The 23,081-nt window shown below is 42.0% G+C and overlaps 1 protein-coding gene across 2 annotated transcripts in view; it reads left to right on the top strand.

Moving 5' to 3' along the window:
- Positions 1-18,900: 18,900 nt before the first annotated feature.
- CAND1 (cullin associated and neddylation dissociated 1) overlaps positions 18,901-23,081 on the top strand; it is a 43,247-nt gene continuing 39,066 nt past the window's right edge. For both annotated transcript variants that reach the window (XM_067564073.1, XM_067564072.1), the window contains exons 1-2: positions 18,901-19,089; positions 22,299-22,442. In XM_067564073.1, coding sequence (XP_067420174.1) covers positions 19,022-19,089; positions 22,299-22,442 — 212 coding nt within the window. In that variant the 5' untranslated portion in view covers positions 18,901-19,021. The remainder of the gene's footprint in view (positions 19,090-22,298; positions 22,443-23,081) is intronic.

Raw genomic sequence — 23,081 nt, 5'->3', positions numbered from 1 at the left:
AACAACTGATCTTGACTTAAAAATTGTCAGTGATGTAGAATTCAGATGACCCTTGCTAAACTGATCCAACTGTTACTTTTTCACAGTGAGGGTAATTATGTTTTATTTCCAGTCTCAATTTGTCTAACTTCAGCTTCTAGCCACTGTATTGTATTATACCTTTCTCTGCCAGATTGAGAAGCCCATTATTAAATATTTGTTCCCCATGTTGATACTTGTAGATTGTACTCAAGTCACCCCTTAACTTTCGCTTCGTTAAACTAAATAGATTGAGGTCCTTGAGTCTATCGCTATAAGGCATGTTTCCTAATGCTTTAATCATTCTTATGGCTCTCTTCTCTGAACCCTCTCCAATTTATCAACCTCCTCCTTGAATTGTGGGCACCAGAGCTGGACACAGTATATCAGCAGTGCTTGCACAGTGCCATTACAAGGTAAAATATCCTCTTTACTGCTACTCAAGATTTTCCTGTTTATGCACCCCGATTTATGCATTAGCTGGTGGGGCCACTTCATTAGTCACATAAGTGACTTGTCCATTTCATTATTTACCACTTCACAATTTCTGGATCATCTGCAAATTTTATCAATAATTTTATGTTTTCTTCTGGGTCACTAATAAAACTGTTAAGTAGCTTAGGATCAAAAACTGATCCCTGTAGAATCCCAATGGAAACATACCTGCTCGATGATGATTCACCATTCTCAGTGTCATTTTGAGACATATCAGTTAGCCAGTTTTTAACCCATTTATTGTGTGCCATGTTCATTGTATATCATTCTAGTTTTTAATCAAATGTCATGTGGTACAAAGTCAAACATTTTATAGAAGCCTAAGTATGTTACATCAACACTATTACCTTCTATCAACCAAACTTGTAATCGCATAAAAAAATTAAGTTAAACAGGATCTATTTTCCATAAAACCATATTTGTTTGCATAAATTACATTACCCTTCTTTAATTCTTTATTAATTGAATCTCATATCAGCCACTCTATTATCTTACCTGGAATCAATGTCAGGCTGACAGTTCTACAATTACCTGGGTTATCCCATCTACCAGGGGTGGCCAACCCGCAGCTCGCGAGCTGCATGTGGCTCTTTGCCCATACAAATGTGGCTCTCATGAGCCGCATGCAGCTTTGTTCTATCAAATGCAGCTCCGTGCATTGTATGGGGTGCCAAAAATATTTACTTTCAAATGTGAAATTGACAAGCTGCCACTGAAATTGACAGTTCAGCGCAAACTTTCGGTGGAGGGTAAGGTAAATGTGGCTCTTTGCAGTATCTATAGCTATTTTTGGGCTCTTCGTCTCTGACTGGTCGGCCACCCCTGCCATCTACCCTTTTTAAAAATTGACACAACATTAGTTTTCGTCCAGTCTTCTGGAACTTCTCTGGTGCTCCAAAACTTTTTGAAAATCAACATTAATGGTCCAGCGAGCTCCTCAGCCAGCCCTTTTAAAACTCTTGGATGCAAGTTATCTGGACCTGCTGATTTTGAAAGGTCTAACTTTAGTAGTTTTTTTAAATACCGCCAGAGATACTAGTGGAATGGAAATAGTAATATCATCACCATATGATGAGACTATATCATCTGTTTTTTTTCCCCAAATACATAACAGAAATATTTATTAAGCACTTCTGCCTTTTCTGCATTATTATTGGTTATTATTACTGATCCAGTTCCATCTAGTAATGGACCAATAACATTGTCAGGATTCTTTTTGTTCTTCATATATTTGAAAAAAAATTTATTGTCCTTAACTTTGGTGGCCATAGGGATCTTCTTGAGTTCCTTTGCTTCCTTTATCAATTTTCTACAACATTTAATTTATGATTTGTATTCATTACTGTCAATTTCCCCATCTTCCATTTGTTTGATTTATTTATTTATTATAGCTGCCTTAACTTCCCCTCCTAACCATGTCATTTTTTAAACAGGGGCAGCTGTCTTCCTCAGTTGTGGAATTGTGGCTTTTTGTGCATCTAGTAAGATGTTCTTGAATGGTTCACCATTATCATTCATATTTTTCTGATTAAATGCTTCCTCCCAGCTGATTTGGCTCATAATTATTTTCAGCCTTGTGGAACTGCCTGTATTAAAGCATCAAATATATATAGCACTGGTCTGGACTTTATTCTGCTTGAATATTATAAATATAATCAACTCATGATCAATTGTACCTAAGCTACCATTAGTTTTTAGTTCTGTGCTCAGTTCTTTATCTTTTTGGAAAAGGTCTAATAAAGAATTCCACTATGTTGGCTGCAACAATTTTTGAGTTAGGAAATTGTCATCTGTAATGTTAAGGTATTCCAAGGATGTTTTAGTACTGGCAGCATGAGATCTCCAGCATATGTCACTCAAATTGAAGTCTCCCACGGTCACACAGCTTTTTTTCCTACCCACTGTAGATAGATAAGGAGTGGTCATCCTGTTCCCTAGTGTGATTTGGAGTCTGTAGCAGACACCAACTAATACCCCATCTTGTGCTTTTGTTAGGACATTGATCCATAAGGATTCAAGATCATTTTTCTTCTGAATTATCAGTGACTCAAACAGATAAAGACAACATTGTGTTAATCATCCCGTGAGTTTTCAGTAATAGAAATTAGATCAAATTTATGCTCATAAATGAGCAATTCCAATTCCTCTTGTTTGTTACCCAGGCTCCTAGCATTGTTGTATAAGACAGCGGTTCCCAACCGGTGGTACACGTACCACCGGTGGTACTTCAAAGAAGGCTGGGTGGTATGCGAGCCGTACCGTGCCGCCGAATCCGCCGCCGAAAGTACCTCCTCCCCCTGCTGCGGCGAAACCCCGCTGCTGCCGCAAGTTCCCCGCCGCCGCCGCTGCGGTGAAACCCTGCCGCCGCCAAAAGTCCCCCCCCCCCTTTTTTTTTTGGCCCCGCGTGAACCGCGGGGGGGGGGGGAGGGGGGCGGAGGAAGGTTGAGAACCGCTGGTATAAGGAATTCAAGAATTTATTATCTTCATGTCCTCTAGTTCTGTGATTAATTTTAATTAATCACAGTTGAAAGAACCTGAGGAGGGCAAAAGGTGTTAAGCATGTATTTACATGCTTGGACTGCTTGGCAGATTCCAGGGGAAAGCCCTGTGAATCCTAGCCCTGCATTAAAGATAAGCTTGGAGAATCCTAAGAAAGGCTGAGTAGGAGGAAGCCCAGGGAAGCAGCAGCAAGGAGATGGACTGAGCAGACACTAGCTGCCGGTTATAGGGTCGCTGGGCTGGTACCCGGTGTGGTGAGAGAGCCTTGGTTCCCCTACCAGCCACTGGGAAGGTGGCCTGAGTCTACAGAAGTGGAAAAGGATGACAGACAGCCTTGACAGTAGGGTGGGAGGACAGTGGGGCCTGTAGTTGGGGCTGAAAAATCTTGTTATAAGGGCATTGGCTTGTTTATTTGTGGGACTTTGATACCTTAGAAGGGAGAGACTTTGAAGTTACCTGGCTGGTGGGTCAAGTCACAAGAAGAGAGACCACTGCAGGGCCAGAGCAGCTGTTGGTAAGGGGCAGTAGACAATGAATGAGCTGCTATGCCAAGCCCAGTCACAAGGGGCAAACTTGAGGTTAGGGCCGTCTTTTACACAGGGATACTACCCCGTTCATTGCATGTACCTTTCCATTAGTTCAAAAATTCAAGGAATTCTTGATCTGGTTAGAAGCACCATGTATTTTATAATCTCATTCTTGTCCCCAATGAAGATTAAATGTGAAATTTAATTCACATAATTTAATTGCTAATCTAATATGATTGGCAGCTTTGGATCTCTGCTCACAGGGCCTAGAATAGTACCGGTGTTAGATGTCAGGATTATGGCTCTCTGGGAAATATGTGTAGAGATGCATGCAGTGATTTTTATACACAGGTGGAAATCCATTGAACAGACATTAAAAAATGGTAACATCCATAAACCAGTCGGATAGCACTTCAATCTCCCAGGACACTCTGTAGCTGACTTGAAAGTTGCCATACTTCTACAAAAAAACTTCAAAAACAGACTTCAGTGAAAAACTGCAGAGCTGGAACTCATCTGCAAACTTGACACAATCAGACTGGGTCTGAATAGGGACTTAGAATGATTATCTCATTACAAAAAGTAATTGTCACTGTTCACACATTCTCACCTTCTAACCAATGGTTGTGAATAGGTCTCATCTACTCTTACTGAATGGACTTTGCTAACACCTACCCCCCAAAGTTGTTCCTTTACCCTTGGATGTGTATATATATACCCCTATCTGATTTCTGTTTCTTGCAGCTGACGAAGTGGGTTGCAGCCCACGAAAGCTTATGCCTGCAGAAATTAAATTTGTTATTCTTTAAAGTGCTACAGGACTCTTTGTTTTTGCTGTATACAGACTAACACGGCTACCCCTCTGGAACTTTTCATCATTGAAGTTAGTGGAGACTTTTAGATTTACATTGGTGTAACTTAGGTCTGAATTTGGCTAACAGTGCTAATCAGTTAATACTACTTGTCTGAGTTTATTTCTCAAATAACAATTCTTTTTAAAAAAAAAAAAAAAAAAAAATCCTGCCTGTAGTTTTACTAAGAGAGAAATTCTCCCTTCTCTGCGCGGTAGAAGATTTGTGAGCTACTACATCTCTTTTGTGAAACATCTTCAGGGAATGGGAAAAAAAATCCACAAACCTTTTTGTGACAGTGAACAGAGATACATCTTGACAAGCAGTGGATTACCTTTATTATTCAAGTGATGTATGCTGGCAACTAGCATCATCTACTCTTGAAGGAGCATGGCACTGAGTCACTTTACCGTACGTTATCCTGTTGATGGGTCAATTTTGCTCCCAGAAGCCACTCTCCAGATGCGGTCTAGTTTTATATGATTTATATATTCCAATTTATTTTTAGCCATCTGCTTGGCTCATGAAAGTGTACTTTTGTGACAAAATACACCATAAGAGGTGTGAAGCATACCTTCTCATGTGAAGCATCCTTAATTAAGAACCAAAATGAACAATGCTTTAAAAATGCTAGCAAGTAAAGTCCTGAGGCTAGCTTTGATTAACTCACTGCCTATTTACATAGGATTTTCTAAGGTACAGGTTTGGCCAATCCTTTTTGCCATGTGGAACCTAGAATAATTAAAGAATGTGACTTCAAACTGCAAGTATTTCTCAGGGCTGCTGCTTTTTCACCAACATAGCAAGCTGCCTTGGCCTGTGTGCAAGGGGAGATTACCATATGTGTGCGCTCACTAATGGATATGTGAGGTAGAAGGAGAAATGTGCTACTTTTTTTGTTTGTATTTTTTATTAAAATGGCAAGATCACTTACCACCCAGCAAAGACATTATTTTATGATGTTGCACTTAAATCCAAATGCATAAATACAATTTTGTGGCAAAATACTACATTATTACAGCACTGAGGCAGACTTCTCTCATGCCTGTAACTCATAGCAACAACAGGAACAATTGGAAGCACGTCATTTCACGCTCAGCTGATAAACTTTGGCCTTGCTGCTGTTGACAGGCCAAGACATGGAGGGCTGCATTTTAGCTAACCCTATTATAAAAGCCTTAGCAGTCAACATAGCTAAAAGAATTATTTGTTTTAATTCCCTTCATGTGAATCATAATCAAGGTTGTTTACTGCAGTAACTTCCAATCAGTTATATATCTGCAAGTTCACTAAAGGCAATGGAACAGCACAGATGTCTGAGGAAATAATGGGAATATGCAATGCTGTTGTAGCCATGTCGGCCCCAGGATATGAGTGAGATAAAGTAGGTGAAGCAATATGTTTTATTGGACCAAATTCTGTTGGTGAGATCAACCAGCAGCAGTTGATCCAATAAGAGATATTACCTCAACCCCCTTGTTTTTCTGACATAATGGGAAATCAGTTGAATTGCATAGATATAAATGAAAGCATAATTTGGCCTGTAAAAACTTCAGGTTCAGAGGTCTTACAAATAGTGCAAGTGCAAGCGGTTAGTGTTCCGCTGATTATGTGTGTGAAGAAATTGGAACCTGGCTTCACTTTCAGAACCAAGGCTGAGTTTGCAGTGTTGGCAGTAAGTAAAAAAATCTATGGAACTGTAAACTGAGCTCATCTGGTATAGAAATAATTGAGCGATGTCAACCATGGAACCATATACCCTATTTTCTGACTCCTATTTTAGAGTAGAATTGCATTAGAAAGATTTCAAAATTTATTCTAGATATTTGAAAAGTTTTGGATTGCGAGGACTTGCAAACATACTTACTTTTCTAAAATTGCCAGAAGGTGGAACCATGTTCAGACCTTATATCCAGAGCCTTTTAAATTCTCTCTTTAAGGCATTTTGCTTGCTGAAACTTATTTTTATGGTGAGAATTATATTGTAGCTGGGTTCATTTGCAAAGGCAAATTTCAGACTCCTTGACTGCCCCTTTCATTCATTTACTTAATCACATGGATTTACTATTTTCAGCACTTTGGTCCTGATCTTACTCCTTTTGAAGTTCATGGAATCATCAGGCCCCTCAAACATAAAAACTTAAGAATAGCGATACTGGGTCAGACCAATGGTCCATCTCACCCAATATCCTGTCTTCCAACAACGGCCAGTGCCAGGTGCTTGAGAGGGAATAAACAGAACAGGTAATCATCAAGCGATCCATCCATGTTGCCCATTCCCAGCTTCTGGCAAACAGAGATTAGGGATACTTCAGAGCATTATTTGGAATCTTTGCCCATCCTGGCTAATAGCCACTGATGGATCTATCCTCCATGAACTTATCTAGTTCTTTTTTGAACTCTTATAGTCTTGACCTTCACAACATCCTCTGGCAAAGAATTCCACAGGTTGACTGTGTGTTATGTCAAGAAATACTTTCTTTTGTTTGTTTTAAACCTGCTGCCTATTAATTTCATTTGGTGACCCCGAGTTCTTGTGTTATGAGAAGGAGTAAATAACACTTACTTCCTTATTTACTTTTTCCACACCATTCATGATTTCATAGACCTCCATCATATTCCTCCTTAGTCGTCTCTTTTCCAACCTAAGGAGTCCCAGTCCTATTAATCTCTCCTCATATGGAAGCTACTCATACCCCTAATTATTTTTGTTGCCCATTTCTGTATCTTTTCCAATTCCAATATATATTTTTAGAGATGGGATGACCAGATCCACATGCAGTATTTAAGATGTGTGCGTATCAGGAATTTAGAAAGAGGCAATATGATATTTTCTGTCTTATTTATCCCTTTTGTAATGATTCTCAACATTGTTTTAGCTGTTTTGACTGCTGCTGTATATTGAATGGATGTTTTCAGAGAACTAACTACAATGACTCCAGGATCTCTTTCTTGAGTGGTAAAGCTAATTTAGACTGCATCATTTTATACGTATAGTTAGGATTATGGTTTCCAATGTGCATTACTTTGCATTTATCAACATTGAATGTCATCTACCATTTTGTTGCTCAGTCACCCAAGTTTTGTGAGATCTCTTTGTAACTGTTTTCAGTCTGCTTTGGACTTAACTATCTAGTTTTGTATCGTCTGCAAATTTTGCCACCTGACTGTTTACCCATTTTTCCAGATCATTTATGAATATTTTGAACAGTACTGGTTCCAGTACAGACTCCTGGGGGACACCACTATTTACCCCTCTCCACTGTGAAAACCGACCATTTATTCCTACCCTTTGTTTCCTATCTTTTAACCAGTTACTGATCCAGGAGAAGACCTTCCCTCTTATCTCATGACAGCTTACTTTGCTTAAGAGCCTTTGGTGAGGGACCTTGTCAAAGGCTTTCTGAAAATCTAAGTACATTATATCCTTTGGATCACCCTTCTCCACGTGCTGGGAAACCGTTTCCTCTGCTTTTGAAAGGCACTTATCTGGGCTAGGTGGGTATGACATTTCATTTAAAGCTGTGTGAATTGCTTCTTTCCTTCTGTAATTTTCTAGAAATCTTACTGTAACAACATTTTAAAACGGCTTTTGGAGACACACTTTGGGATTTTATCATCCTAGCTTTCAGATGAATAATTCATTATCTTGAGATAGAGTCTGTGCAGGAGAAAGGAAAACATATAATGACTTTTCTTTGACAGGGCAAAGGAAGTTGTCAGGTTGTTTAATCCTATAATATGGTCTACTTCAAATTGTTGTGATTTGATATGGTATGAAGCTTGAGTACAAAAATAAGAAAAATTGAAGAGGAAAAAAACCAAGCCAAGACCAAACCAAACCATAAAAACCCTCTGTGAATGTGATGATCAATCAACATTGTTATTGCTATACCTGCTCTAATTCTGTTTCCTGACACTACTATTCTATACAATATTAACCTTAATGGTCCATGGTATGGCTCTGTTCCTGGTGATTTTTTGTTTTAGTTTAGAGTTTATCATTTCTTTCTCTGTATTCTATTTTTCCAAACTATTTTTTTCAGATTGAAACCCAGATAATTCCTTAATGACAACATTGGAGAAACATTATTGTAATAATACAGGAACTTTGAAAGTCATGTTTCCCAGGGTATTTATCAAGATGGAAAATTCACACTTCCAAAGCAAAACATCTATATAAATGACAAAACCAGTCTGTAACATTTTCTCTGGATCAAAATATCTGGTTATAGCCGCTAACTGCATTTGACTAACATCAATAATTTGCTACATTTGCATTTGTCTAACATCAATAATTTCATAAGAACATAAGAATGGCCATACTGGGTCAGACCAATGGTCCATCTAGTCCAGTATTCTGTTTTCTGACAGTGGTCAATGCCAAGTGCTTCAGAGGGAATTAACAGAATAGGTAATCCTCAAGTGATCTATTCCAGCTCCCATTCCCAGCTTCGGGCAAACAGCAATCCCTGCCCATCTGGCTAATAGCCATTGATGGACCTATTCTCCATGAATTTATCTAGTTCTTTTTTGAACTCTGTTATAGTCTTGGCCTTCACAACATCCTCTGGCAAAGAGTTGCACAGGTTCACTGTTCATTGTGTGAAGAGATACTTCCTTTTGTTCGTTTTAAATCTGCTGCCTATTAATTTCTTTTGGTGGCCCCTGGTTCTTCTGTTATGAGGAGTAAATAACACTTTCTTATTTACTTTCTTTACACCAATCATGATTTTATAGACCTCTCTCATGTCCCCCCTTAGTCATCTCTTTTCCAATCTGAAAAGTCCCAGTCTATTAAACTCTCCTATGGAAGCTTTTCCATACGACTAACCATTTTTGTTGCACTTTTCCAGTTCTGATATATCTTGTTGGAGATGGGACAATATGATCTGTATGCAGTATTTAAGATGTGGGCATACAATGGATTTATAGAGAGGTGATATGATATTTTCTGTATTATCTATCCCTTTTCTAATGATTCCTAACATTCTATTGCTTTTTTGACTGCTGCTGCACATTGAGTGGATGTTTTCAGAGAACTATCCACAAATGGCTCCAAGATTTTTCTTGAGTGGTAACAGCTAATTTAGATCCCATCATTTCATATGCATAGTTGGGATTATGGTTTCCAATGTGCATTACTTTGCATTTATCAACACTGAATTTCATCTGCCATTTTGTTGCTCATTTGTAACTCTTCATGGTCTACTTTGGATTTAACTATCTTGAGTAGTTTTTTATCATCTACAAATTTTGCCATCTGTTTACCTCATTTTCCAGACCATTTATGAATATGTTGACAGTACTGGCTCCAGTACAGACCCCTGGGGGACACAACTATTTAGCTCTTTCAATTCTGAAAACTGATAATTTGTGACCTGTCCGTGCCTAGGGTAGCCACCTGAAAATGCGAAGGTCAGGGCAGGCTGCAAAAGGAGAGCAGATTCTCTCAACACTGGTTGATGACACTGAAGTCAGACTTCCCAACCAACCACAGACCATGTTTCTGATTCCCCACACTGGTTATCAAGAAGCTAAAACAAAAATATACACAGCCCCCTTTACTGCATTTCAGTCTCTTGCTCCCAATCAGCCAGTAGGTTCAGTAAAGAGATCAGTTATTTAAAACTCACTGCTGTTTACCAGAAAGGTTCTCCTGACCCCAAAGGGTCAGCCACATTACCAGATCAATATAAGTTTGGATCTTACCCAAAATACCATGCTGCCAGAAAATCCTTTAGTAACTAAAACTAAAGGTTTATTATTAAAGGAAAGAAACAAACTATAAGAGAAATGTTAAAGGATTAAAGCAATCACATACATACAAATCATTGGAAAGTCCATTTACATCAGGTTTTCAGTAGAAATGTGGAGTTTGCAGGCTTGTATAGTCCCTCTGGTGTATATTCAGTACCTGGATGGGTCTCAGTCCTTTGATTCACAGCTTCAGTTGTAGATGAATTGATCCAGAGGATGAAGACTAAATAGTCCATGTGCAGAGTTTGTTCAAATTCTCCTGTGAGAATTAGCAGGGTGATTCCAGGCTGGTGCTGGGATCTCAATCTTGCGATCCAAACTTTCCCTGACAAGCTTGGACAGATTTGAGATAAAAAGGATCAGTCCCCTAGAGTCTTTTATAGATCCATGCAGGCTGACCGATACTTTCTTGACAGCAGGTATCTCCTTGAACAATTAATAGATGATTACTTGGGACTCTGAAGTACCATCTCCCATGTCCTGAGCACACTGGTAACTAGTTACATTAGCACAAGGTAATTGGCCATTTACAATCATTCACAGGTGTTTACTACTTACACTTCAAAACGAAATACAAAATAGTATTGTTACAATCAAAGTTCCATCTAAATGTTCATATGTTCCTTTGAACTCTTAAGCAATAGAACAGTGACAGACAGGAAAGCAGTTTTCTACCTTGCTAACCTCTAACAAGAGATACGTAAATAACTACCAACAATACACTTGCCTATCAAAGCTCTAGTCTACTTATAAGGAATGACCTTCACTACCATTGTATTTTCCTATAATATATCTTGAAAGGTCAGAGTTGGGCCATGCCACTTGCAAAGTTGCTTGACTGTTTTGGGCCTAGCATCACAATTTATTCCTACCCTTTGTTTCCTATCTTTTAACCAGTTACTGATCCAGGAGAGGACCTTCCCTCTTATCTCATGACAGCTTACTTGGCTTAAGAGCCAGGACCTTGCCAAAAGCTTTTTGCAAATCTAAGTACACGATATGCACCCTTGTCCACATGCTTGTGGACCCCTCAAAGAATTCTAATAGATTGGTGAGGCATGGTTTCCCTTTACAAAAACCATGTTGACTCTTCCCCAACAAATTGTGTTCATCTATGTGTCTGATAATTCTTCTTTACTATAGGTTCAACCAATTTGGTACTGAAGTTTGACTTACTGGCCTATAATTGCCGGGATCATCTCTGGAGTCTTTTTTTTTTTTTTTTTTTAAATTGGCATCAGATAAGCTATCCTCCAGTCATCTGGACAACCATTTGTAGAAACTTTGTAGAAACTGACCACCAGCTTTAAATTTGTTGTCCTAAAAGATTAGCTATTAAGCCTAGTACAGCACTGTAGTATAGTTCTTTACACATTGAGATACACTGCATTTCTATATCTTTTTTCTTTCCTGATTGGTGGATACAGAGTTCTTGTAACAAATGAAAGTTCAACTGACTGGTGTGCAAACATAAACTCCATGAAAATATCTGTAAACCAACTGTACTTTTCATTCATCTTCAACACTTTGTAAATATATTTCAAAATTTGAGACAACGTAACTTCTTTCAGGGTCCAGCATTTAACTAAGATTTAAAGTATCTCTGACAATAAATGGAGAACGTCTTAAAAACTTGTATCCATCAGGAGCAGATTAGGTCCCCACTCCATCTGTGAAGTTGTTTGTAATTATTTGGAAAATAATCTCTTCCGTATTAGCCCTATCCATTTCTAAATTCCTCTACAATATTTATTTCTACTGTAGCTGAACTCCAGTTGTAATTAGTGGTCTTTAACAGGAAGCAGTTAGGCTCTCTTCACACTCGCCTATGTTTCCTGGAGCAGTATTAAAGAATATTTTAAACAGTGGGAGACTAACTTGGCTTTAAATGTGAGCTACTGAGGCCAATATACACAGAGATGTTAAAACTAGTTTAAAAAAGTATTCAAGACTAGTGACCTGATTGTGCTAAATGCATAGGCCATATCTACAGCTGGCGCAGGAAAAAAATCACGTTTCTCTTCTTCTACTAACCTCTGAGGGGCAGCATGTAGCTGCCCCAGCAAAGACTCCCTTTGGATAGGGGGCAATGGCCCTAGCCAGGTGTCCTGCTTCTCCTTTCCCCTGCATGGGGGAAGCGGCCCATACAATAACCCTGAAATCCCAGAATGAGCAAAGGGAAACAGCCAACCCCTGGAGGAAGGCATGGAATAGTTAACAGGTCCTGAGTCCTCTGGGAGAGATGACAGTTGGAGGAAAAAGGATGTCTGGGATAGAGAGTATGGAATAAGTCCTGTATATGGGCTAATGTTTGCAAGTAACTGTACAGCCAGAACCCACCGTGGTATCAGAGGGGAACTATATAAGCCTTTATAAAGCCCTTTTTACAATTGGTCAGAGGTTATCTGAACACAGCAGCATTCAAGCATACATATGCCTTCATGCTCTGTGAAGCTATGACAAAAAGAGGATGGTGATCAATTGTTCTCCATGTCAGCTGAAGGTAGGACAAGAAGTAATGAGTTTAATCTGCAGGAATGGGGATTTAGGTTAGATATCAGGAAAAACTTTTAAACTATACAGATTGCAAAGTACTGGAATAGGTTACCAAGGGAGGTTGTAGAATCCCCGTCATTTAGATGTTTTTAAGAATAGGTGAGAAAAGCACATGGGGGGATGGACTAGATGACCTCTCGAGGCCGCTTCCAGTCCTACATCTCTATGAAAAGTTCTACTTTCAGTAACTTTATTCTATACCAATTACATGCTTTAATTCTTGTTACAGTTTTTGTGAGCAGATGCCTTTCCCAACCTGCTGTCAAATACAATCCACACACTATGCAGAGTTCAAAGTCACCTAACCTATTTTCACTCTACTAACTCTACACAATTTTAATAAACACATCGTGCTGTAGGAAGGCCTTCCTCTGAGCCTGGGCCCGCGGAAGGGCCACAGACACCCAATCAGGCTCTAGACTGGCCGGCAGCCCAGTCTGCCCGGCAACCAGACAGCTGGGCCCCGATAGGTCCTGCCGGGCAGCCAACCTGGCAGCAGGGGGGCGGAGCCTTAGGGTGGGCGGCAGCTATAAACAGGAGGCCCTGCAGCTCAGAGGGAGAAAGGCTGCCAGCGGAGACAGACGCACTGCCTCGCCGGCTGCGGCGAGGGGCTGAACCGCGCCATACTACTGCCACGAGTAACCCCCTTGCGGCCCCGGCGACCCGCCTCGAAGGCCTGGGTTGGGCCTCCGGGCCCTCTGGACTGGCCAAGGTCTCCAGGCCTGAGGCGCTGGGCCCAGCCTCAGGCCCGCAGCGGCTGGGACGAGCCCCCTGAACCGGAGAGCTGGGAGTTCCGCCCAGAAGCCGGTCCGGACCTGGAAGAGCTGCCAGACGCCCAGCCCTTGGAGGCAGGGACCGACCTGGAGGAGTTGCCGGAGGCTGAACTGTACCCCCAGCCCTGCGATCTGGAGGAGCTGCCCCTCGCTGAGGAGCTTCCACACCTACCCCCCGTGGACGCAGAAGGACTGACTGGCCTACCCCGTGCGGTGTACCCCGACGACACAGAGGACCCGACGGACATAGGTACCGGGGAACCCGGGGAGGAAGGAGCCCAGGGACAGCCAGAGGCGTGGCTGTACTAGGGGTAACGCCCAGTCGGCGTGTTGCGGCAGGAGCCCCGCCGACTGAGTGGCAACACCCGTGCCACTGCTAGGGCCCTGGGCTGGGACGCAGTGGAGTTGGGTGGGCCTGCGTCCCCCTCCCCTCCCCCCTGACCCTCGCCAATCCCGAAAAGGGAAATAGCCTCTGCCGCCCGCTAAACTCGAGCCACTGCTCATTGCTCGCCCGCCCTGCCTGGGGGCCGGGGCAAAAGACTCCTTGCTCGCCCGCCCTGCCTGGGGGCCGGGGCGAAAGACTGCAAAACTAACATTCCCCTGTTGTGTAGGAAGGCGCAGTGGCCTTCCTCTGAGCCTGGGCCCGCGGAAGGGCCGCCAGGACTGGGCCGGGCAGGAGCCCGTCCTACAGTGCACAAAAGAGCTCCAACCCAGCTCGGTTTGCAAAATACCATTTAGATGAGCTTGCTTTCAGCAGATATTTGGGTGCTACCATAATATATATTAATTACTACTACTACTCTAGCCACTATTTCATTTTGCACTATTTTAGAGTAGAGTAGGTGGAGGTAACAGCACATAACGGCATAACAGATTCAAATAGTGTTTCATTATAGTCCAATATTTTCAAATTTCTGAGAATCAATGTGATTCTGGGAACTGTGAAATACATTGTCAAAAGTCTTTGCAACTGAAATGGATTACAATAGTGCTAGCATGGACACAGGGCAAAATATCAATCAGAATGCTATGCATGGACAAACTGAACCATTTGTGCTGAAACCACTTCTAACTCACAGCTTCAATTTGGAATGATACAGTTCTTTTCTGCAGATATCACCATAGTATAGATAGGTCAGAAACTGGTTTCAGCAGTTAATCATAACAGAAGTGAGATCCATTCTCCTTGTCTGTATTATTCCAGTTGGTTTCATTAATTGACTAACGTAATTATTAAAGCAACAGGGACTAGCTGATCCTACTCTTTAAAAGGTACATCAAATCATCATTCTCAAACACGTATAGTATACTAAGCATTGTTGCATCAGCCATGATTGATGGTGTGCTGGGTGTCTTGTAGTGAAATTCCCAGATTTGGCTCAATTATGGCAAATCTGGCATCCATGAATCTCTGAGGCAGCCCCGTGAGCAATGCCAGGTAGGATCATGGTGCACACCTCTTTGTGTGTGTCCATGGAGAATCTGAGAGCATAGTGTTCTAGAGTGTTTTTGTCCATTCTGGCAACAGGGCTGGAGAACATGCAACATAACCTGAAAAGGAAAAATATTTGAGCTTGAATTCTTCTTTGTTTCTTTTTCTAGTATCATTAAAGCCTGAAATATATTTCTCTTTTTTCTTTTTCTTTTATAAATAGCTGGAAAAGGTGAAGAGTGGTGGGTGTTCTCATGTTTTTTACACTAAAAGTGTTGGTGTTATATACCTTGGAAGACTGGCTTAATCTACGTGAAATTTAAGAAGTCTTCATAAAATTTCCCACCGTTTTAGACTAACAGCAGTACTGATAATCCCAAACATTAAAAAATCATGAGTCAAGCCCATAAGATTCACTTGTGTAATCATGAGATTTAAAAAAAAAAATGTTGTGTTCATTTTATTTGACTGGTCTTGAAACCTTTAGGATTCACATTTTCAAGTTTTTTTCCACAACATTTCACCAGACTCACAATAAAATCATGAGGATTGGTGATGCTGTGTGACAGCAGTGCTACCGTAGAGGTGTTCAGATATACCCCTGGGGGAATTCTGCACCACTGTCCACGTGCAGACTTCATGTCCCTGCAGATTTCCCCCTCTCCCTGCAGAAAATAGATTCTGCCGGGGAGGCGTTTGCATATACCTTTCACCCACCAGAGGCTGCTGTGGCACCAGAAGAGAGGGCAGCTGGCTGAGGGCTGGAGCAGCCAGCTGTGGAGAGGGAGGGAGCAGTGGCTGTGCTCCTCATAGTGCCTTGCCCATGGGGCCAGAAGAGGGATATGGAGGGATGGACAGAGCGGAGCATATGGGACTGCTTGGGGGGTCACACAGACTGGGGTTCAGAAGGGCTAGTGGGGGGGCAGACTGGAGTGGGGGCCTAGGAGCTAGTGGGGTGACAGCATTGAGCGAAGGGCTGAATGGGAGTGGGGAATGCAGAGACCCCTGGGACTCGGGGGGGCCGGGCCATATGGGCACAGAGGGAAGGGAGGGCTGACTGGATATAAATCAACAGTGTGCCTTTATTGCCAAGAAGATTAACAGTATATTGGGCTGCATTTGTAGGAGCATTGCCAGCAGATGGAGGGAAGTGATTATTCCCCTCTATTCAGCACTAGTGAGGCCACATTTGGAGTATTGTGTCCAATTTTGGGCCCCCCACTACAGAAAGGATGTGGAGAAAGTGGAAAGAGTCCAGCGGAGGGCAACAAAAATGATTAGGGGGCTGGAGCACATGACTTATGAAGAGAGGTGCAGGGAGATATAGGGACAGGGGGAGGATGGGTGGCTGAGTGAGTGTGCAGGGAGATATGGGGATGGGGAAAGGGGAGGTGCATGGATACATGGGGACAAGAACATATGTGCCTGATTGAATGGGAGAGGCTAGGGGTCAGCCATGGTCCACAGGGGGAGGCTCCCCAACTTCCTAACGGTCCCTCTTCCCCACACCCAAAAAACACCAAAAACCCTGTTCCATATTTCTTCCGCCACACTTAACAACCCTTCAGGTTCACTTCCACGTTCCTTTCCAGCAATTATTTCCCTTTCCCTTAGCTCCTCCATTACCCCTGGTTCCCCCAAGCCTTTGCACTGCTTCTTAGTGGTGCCTGAAATATATTTCTGTATTGTAGTTTAAAGGAATTATTACTCAAAGTTTTGTATTAATATACCTAGTAAGGAATCTATTTGTCAAAAACATTTCCTGAATCTTTTTTGTGGTCTGTATTGCTACAGCGATGCTTGCTGACAGGTATTTTGAAATAAATTACCAAAATAATTGAAACTGGCATGATTATATTATGTTATTGTGACAAAATATGCAGAATTTTTTGAAATACTGTATGCAGAATTCTTAATTTTTTGGTACAGAATTCCCCCAGGAGTATCAGATTTAATTTTTTTTTTATTAACACTAGTGCTAAAATTATCTAATACACAGGTTAAAGAAAACGTTTCTATATATCTTGGTATAATATTTAAAATGATGTAAAAGTACAATGTCTGGTTTAAAAAGTCATAAAATAAATAGAAAAAACCTAGAGTCCTGTAGCACCTTAAAGACTAACAAATTTCTGTGGGCATAAGCTTTCATGGGCTGCAACCCACTTCGTCAGATGCATGCATGCATGCATCTTGTATCTGATGAAGTGGGTTACAGCCCATGAAAGCTTATGCCCACAGAAATGTGTTAGTCGTTAACGTGCTACAGGACTCTCATTGTTTTTGCTGTATACAGACTAACACGGCTACCCCTTTGAAAAATACATAGAGTACGTAATTTGCAATATCCCAAATTAAGGTTAATAAATGTAATGATACATTATTAGCATCCAAATATTTAGATACATCACTCATAAAAAGTTATACTAAATATAGATTGTGGAAAGAAAACATAGCAATCAGGGATGCTGGAACAATTTTTATTGTAGGGTGCTGAGAGCCATTGAACCAAACTGTAAATCCTGTATTATGATGGAAACCACTTCACAATAGCCCCACACCGCTTGTTCCAGCACTTATGATAGTAATGAGTGCAAATTGTCCCTGTGGAAGGTCTGAGGACCAAGTCTGAACAAGTTTAGAATGCTTGAAACGCCACCCATCTCCAGGAGTTCTGTCTCCACTAGAGTACCCACACCATTATTACCACCAGCAATGCTAAATCGGTGATAGTAATGGTGAGAGAATTTTAGCAATGGAAATTCTGTGTAGACCCCAATATTAATGACCCAGACATTCAAAAATCATGAGTCAGCTCCCCCCAAAATAATAAGATTGTCTTAAAAGTCATTAGATGAAAAATAAATAAATGAGGGTTCCTTTTATTTGCCTTCTGGTTTCTGAGTTCTTAAATTGCACTTGGGTCACATTTTCAAGCTCCAGCCTTGGCAACCATAAAGGCGAGAAACTGACATTTGTTTTTCAATGAAAGCTGTGATCCTCACATAAGCACTTGTGTCCGTAGAACAGGGATTTTTAAGGACAAAACCAACAATCAGCTATTGAATGGGTGTTTTGGCCGGGGCACAGAGCCTCCAAGGACATGTGGAGAGCAGGTAGGGTGACCAGATGTCCCAATTTTACAGGGACAATCCCGATACTGAGATGGTGTCTTACATAGGAGCCTATTGCTGTCCAACCCCATCCCTATTTTTTGCAGGTGCTATCTGGTCACCCTACTAACAGTCAAACCAAGGAATGAAACCCCATGAGAGGGGAATTGGTTTTTATTCAGACTGCTGAAAAAATCTTTTTTGGATTAATACCTGCTACTGAACACAGGCGACAAGGCCTGTTCGATTAATGATGTCCCCTCTTCCCTACCCCTCTCCGATTTCTTTTTGGTTGTCACAATAAATGGACACCCAACGCCAATCCATGGTCTAAACCAGTAAAATCAGCCCTGTCCCCGTCACCAGTCGGAGACTACAAGTCCCAGCATGCAACGCTCCGCCCGCGGCTCATAATGCAACAGCTACACCCCATCATGCAATGCGCCGCGATGTTCTTCTAGAAAACTACAAGCCCCAAGGTCCATTGTCATAGACCACTGAGAGCGCATCGGCGCATTGCATGGCGGGACTCGTATTCTCAAAACCCTACGCTTCTTTCTCCGCCTCTTCCCCTCTGTAACCGCTGCCTCGACGTCCCGCGCGCACGCTCTGCGCCACGTACGTTCTGACATCGCCCGAACACCAGCGCGAGCCAGCCTCAGCCAATCAGCGGCTACAAAATCGCGGCGCTGGCGCGGCTCGCGCGAGAGCCTCCTTGAACTTTGACCTCGCCCCAAGCGCGAGCTGCGGCCGTCGCGGGTTCTGCTCCTTTCCCCTCCTCCTCCCGCCTGAGCGAGGCCGCTCCCTCCCCCGTGTCACCAAGAGGCGATGAGCCTGCCCCCCCCGCGGCGCCCTCATTGATCCCCCCCACCCCCTCCCTGCTCCGCGCCGCCCACGGGAACACAGCCGCCGCCCCCCAGCCAGCGCCGCCGTCCCCAGCAGCGGGCGAGGTGGAGCCGGCGAGGCCCAGAAGTCGCCCCCCACCGGGACCATCAACATGGCGAGCGCCTCCTACCACATCTCCAACCTGCTGGAGAAAATGACATCCAGTGACAAGGACTTCAGGTGAGCGCCGGCCCGGCCCCGCGCTGCGGCCGGGCCCTCCCCTGCTCCCCGCCCGCCCCGGCCTCTCATCTCTCCCCCGTCTACTAATCCCCCACGACCCGGGAGCCTCCCCGCTCTGCGTGGGGCGGCTGCTGCTCTTGTCTCACCCCGGGCCTGGCTGTTTTGTGCCCCCGCGGGAGGAGGCCGGTGACTCCGGGCCTGTGCCTCGTGGGCCGGGGCCCGGTTGTCAGAGCTGCGGGCGGCGGTTGCTGGGCGGGAGGGGCGCCATTCGCCTGCCCCGCGCTCTGGAAGCGTAGCGGCGGGGGGTCTGCGCTCAGGGAGAAAGTCCAGCGCCCCCCAAGGCCAGCCCCGCGTTTTCTGGCACCCAGTGAAACTTCCGTGGAAGTTGCTCAGCCCTTTCTCGGTGCCCGTGCTCCGCGATTCTCGGTGGGGAGCGACAAAGGGCTGACAGTAGCTGGTCACCTACCTGTGAGTTCAGTCCAGTTCTTAGAGAGGCCGGAAAGGATTGGCGTAGGGAGGCTGTCCCACCGGGGCAGGGTTGAAGTTGACAGGGAAGGGTACATGCCTACTGGCTTTGTTGTACCTGTTCTGTAGGCAGGGAGTTTCTTGCTCCAAGGCCGACCAGGAAAATCCACGCATAACGTTTTTTGTAGGGAAGCCTAATTGAAGATTATAGTTGATCGAAGGGAAAATGATTTGAAGTTTAGGATTTGTCCCAGCAAAGTTGTCTTTAATTGTGCCCGTGCACTGAAATAGTAGTAGTTTGCTAGTAATCCTAGCAAACACTGTACATCAGAGTAGATAAAAGTTGTGCAAATAGACTTTGAATATCTGACAGTGAAATGACTACTTTCAATATGACACTGGAATGATATAAAATATTTGATTTGTTTCATTATAAATATGTGTAGAAAACAAAGTTGAGCTTTTGTCTCCACACATGAATTTTTTTAAAATAAACGTTTCTTGAACCAGCAGGGGAAGACTAAATGGTCAACTACTTAATGCATCATGTTAAAAATCATTAAAAAATGATTCCTTTGTATTTATTAAATACCTTAGAAAATCAAAGTTAAATCTAATTTACATCTTGTGTATATAGTACATTTGCATTTAACTCAACATGGACAGTAGATTCATGACTTAATTTTGTTCATAGGCATTATTATAATCACAAAAAATTGGCCTGTGTGAAACTCACATACAATATTAGCTTTGAAAGCACATTTTTCAACTAAATGTGTTTCAGCTTTCTTGGTTTATGAGCACAAACAGTAGAAATTTGTTTGTTCTAAGTGTTTATACCTTAACATTTGTCTACTTTGAAAAGTAACTTTGTACTGTCTGTTGTTTAGCATGGGTTAAACTCTTTGCAAGCCTCAGTCCTTAACCATATCTTTTATGGTTTAGGAACTCAAAATGACCATCAAGCACTAAAAAATTTTCATAATTCATTTTTATGTATTGTGAATCCTATCAAATATTAGGACTATGTATTTGCATGTTGAATGAAATATATGTTAAGAATCTGCTTCTTAAGTCCCCCAGTGCTGTAGATTGTTTAGTGATACTTAAATCATATCTTAAAAGAGGGATGGGAGAGATCTATGCTTCCTGTTATATCAAGGAAGAGCAGAATTAACTAAATTAGATTACTTACTTATTATTTTAATGGTATTTTGTAATCATTTACTTTAACTGTCCAAACAAGATTTGGTCCTAACTTTACATGTTTTGATCCTAGAGAGACAAGGTGGGTGAGGTAATATCTATTTTTGGACCACCTTCTGTTGGTGAGAGAGCCAAACTTTTAACCTAACACAAGCTTTTCTTCAAGTTCTTTATTGGTACTGTCATTTGTCATGTTTTACTCTCCGAATGCTCTTTTTAGAATTTGGAGCTCCTGGGCAGAAATACAATTTTGTTGTTTTTTTAATTTGGTGTGAGTTTGTGTGTGAATCTATTTGTACAAGGTGGCCCTACTTCCTGACTGCTGCCTATGCTGTAGCAGGCAGATTCTATTACCCAGGAAGTGTGGGAAGACAGTTGTAGTGAAGGTGATCTGCAGCAGTTTTTGGAATCCATTACTTATATGCCCCTTCTTCAGACCATATAGAGGCTGGCAATGCTGGGGAGGAAAGTGTTGCACCTAAAAGCTATGCCTAAACTAGGGAAAACGTGTTTTTAAACACTACCTATTTTTCTAATCTAGATACGGCCAAAGTTGTGAAGCCTCTGTGTATAGTGGTGAGGAAGACTGGCAGGAGGGTTCCTGGATTGCAGCTGGGGGATCAGAGCTGCTGATGGATTACTGAAGTGCAAGATGAGTTGGGCTTTGGGAAGCTACTGGGGACGGGTGCTGTGAGGGAGTCTATAGAATCTGGAGCTGAATAGGGCTGATAAGTGGGAAAGGGAACTCAAATAAGTGTTAAGTAGGCTTAGGGGAAAGTAGTAGAAAAGGAGTGAGAACCTGTGGATGGTTTACTTGACTGTCTTAGGCCTGGTCTATGCTGGAAAATTAGATCTACCTAACTATGTTGCTTGAGGCTCTGAAAAATCTTGTGAAGAATTGTTCTGTCGATCTAGCTGCTGTCTTTCAGAGAGATGGATTAACTACATTAATGGAATAACCTCTTCTGTTCATTTTAGGAAGCATCTACATTGTAGCTCTTTCCCTGTCTCTGCTTAGATGCAGGTCCCATTGACATATTCTGCACCTTGTCACATGCGACTTGAAGAAACTCTTTCTAAAATTAAGACTAGAAGCCACATGTCAGCTGGTTTTAGATTTGTAAAAGTTTGCTTTTACAAGATCTGTTTGCAGCCATTGAAAGTATTGCTTTAAACTGGATTCTGTCTTAACTCTTGCTTTTAATTCCATTTTGGATAGTAATTCAGACCTTTACTTTAACATAGTGTAAACACTAAATTAAGTTTGTGATTGCCCTTGTTCTTCAGGAGACATTACAGGATAAATAAAAGATAATTGCAGTTGTGTTAGAAATGTAAGTTTTTCTTGTATCAGTTTGTTATAATTTAAGACTAAAAGTAATCAAAAGTGGTGCTTTTTAACCCCAGAATACTGGTAGCATTAAATGTTAATACAAAATTTGATCATGTATGATTGAAACTGATAATCCTTGGTTGTAGCACATCGTGAATGGTCCATATCTGTTTAGCTATAATGGTCTGGATATTCTTTTGGGTAGGTTTATGGCTACAAATGACTTGATGACTGAGCTACAGAAGGATTCCATCAAGTTGGATGACGACAGTGAAAGGAAGGTAGTGAAGATGATTCTGAAGTTACTGGAAGATAAGAATGGCGAGGTGCAAAACCTGGCTGTCAAATGGTATGTGTTCTTTCTACGGTATAAACAATTGTCTAATCTTTGAACAATATAACTGACTTTTATAACTTATTTGCTCAAGTTAAGTTGCATAGCAATATTCTTGTTAAATTTAACATCTTTTCAAGCGATCCTCGTAGTGACTGGCCTTAATCCTAGTCTTAGAGCTTTTTGGTTTACATCAGTGATCCAAATTATGATCCATAGTTCACAAATAGTTTGTATAGCACTTGGTGGTTGTCTGTGGAGAGCTAGCTGCTTCAGTGGTGATGGCTCTTCTAATTTTCAGTTGCTAAATATCATTAAAAGAAGCTTAAACCTCGTATTACCTTTCCATGTAAAAAAAAATTGCTGTAGTTGCCACAGGCATGTTTGAATAGTGGGAGGGATCAAATTGCAGTATAGTGTTGTAATAGTCACTTGTTCAGGATTTCTATTCTGAACCAGTGGCTATTACAAGTTTGGTTATCAAAACACAGTTTCAAAGCTTTAAATGCTTCAGACTTAAGCCTTGGGTACATGCATGGAAGAGTAGGGGAGTAGCAGCAGGAGCTCACCCGGTCTGGCTTTAGGTACCTTCATTGCCTTACCCTCCCTTTTTTCTCAATTAAGGAGACTTCACATTGTGGTTATTTTTTCATT

This window comes from Emydura macquarii, unplaced genomic scaffold (assembly GCF_026122565.2).
Source record: "Emydura macquarii macquarii isolate MOO-44397 ecotype Brisbane River unplaced genomic scaffold, CSIRO-AGI_Emac_v2 contig_2636, whole genome shotgun sequence".
Taxonomy (NCBI): Eukaryota; Metazoa; Chordata; order Testudines; family Chelidae; genus Emydura; species Emydura macquarii.
The sequence above is the reverse complement of the archived record's forward strand: the minus strand, read 5'-3'. Positions and strand labels throughout refer to the sequence as shown.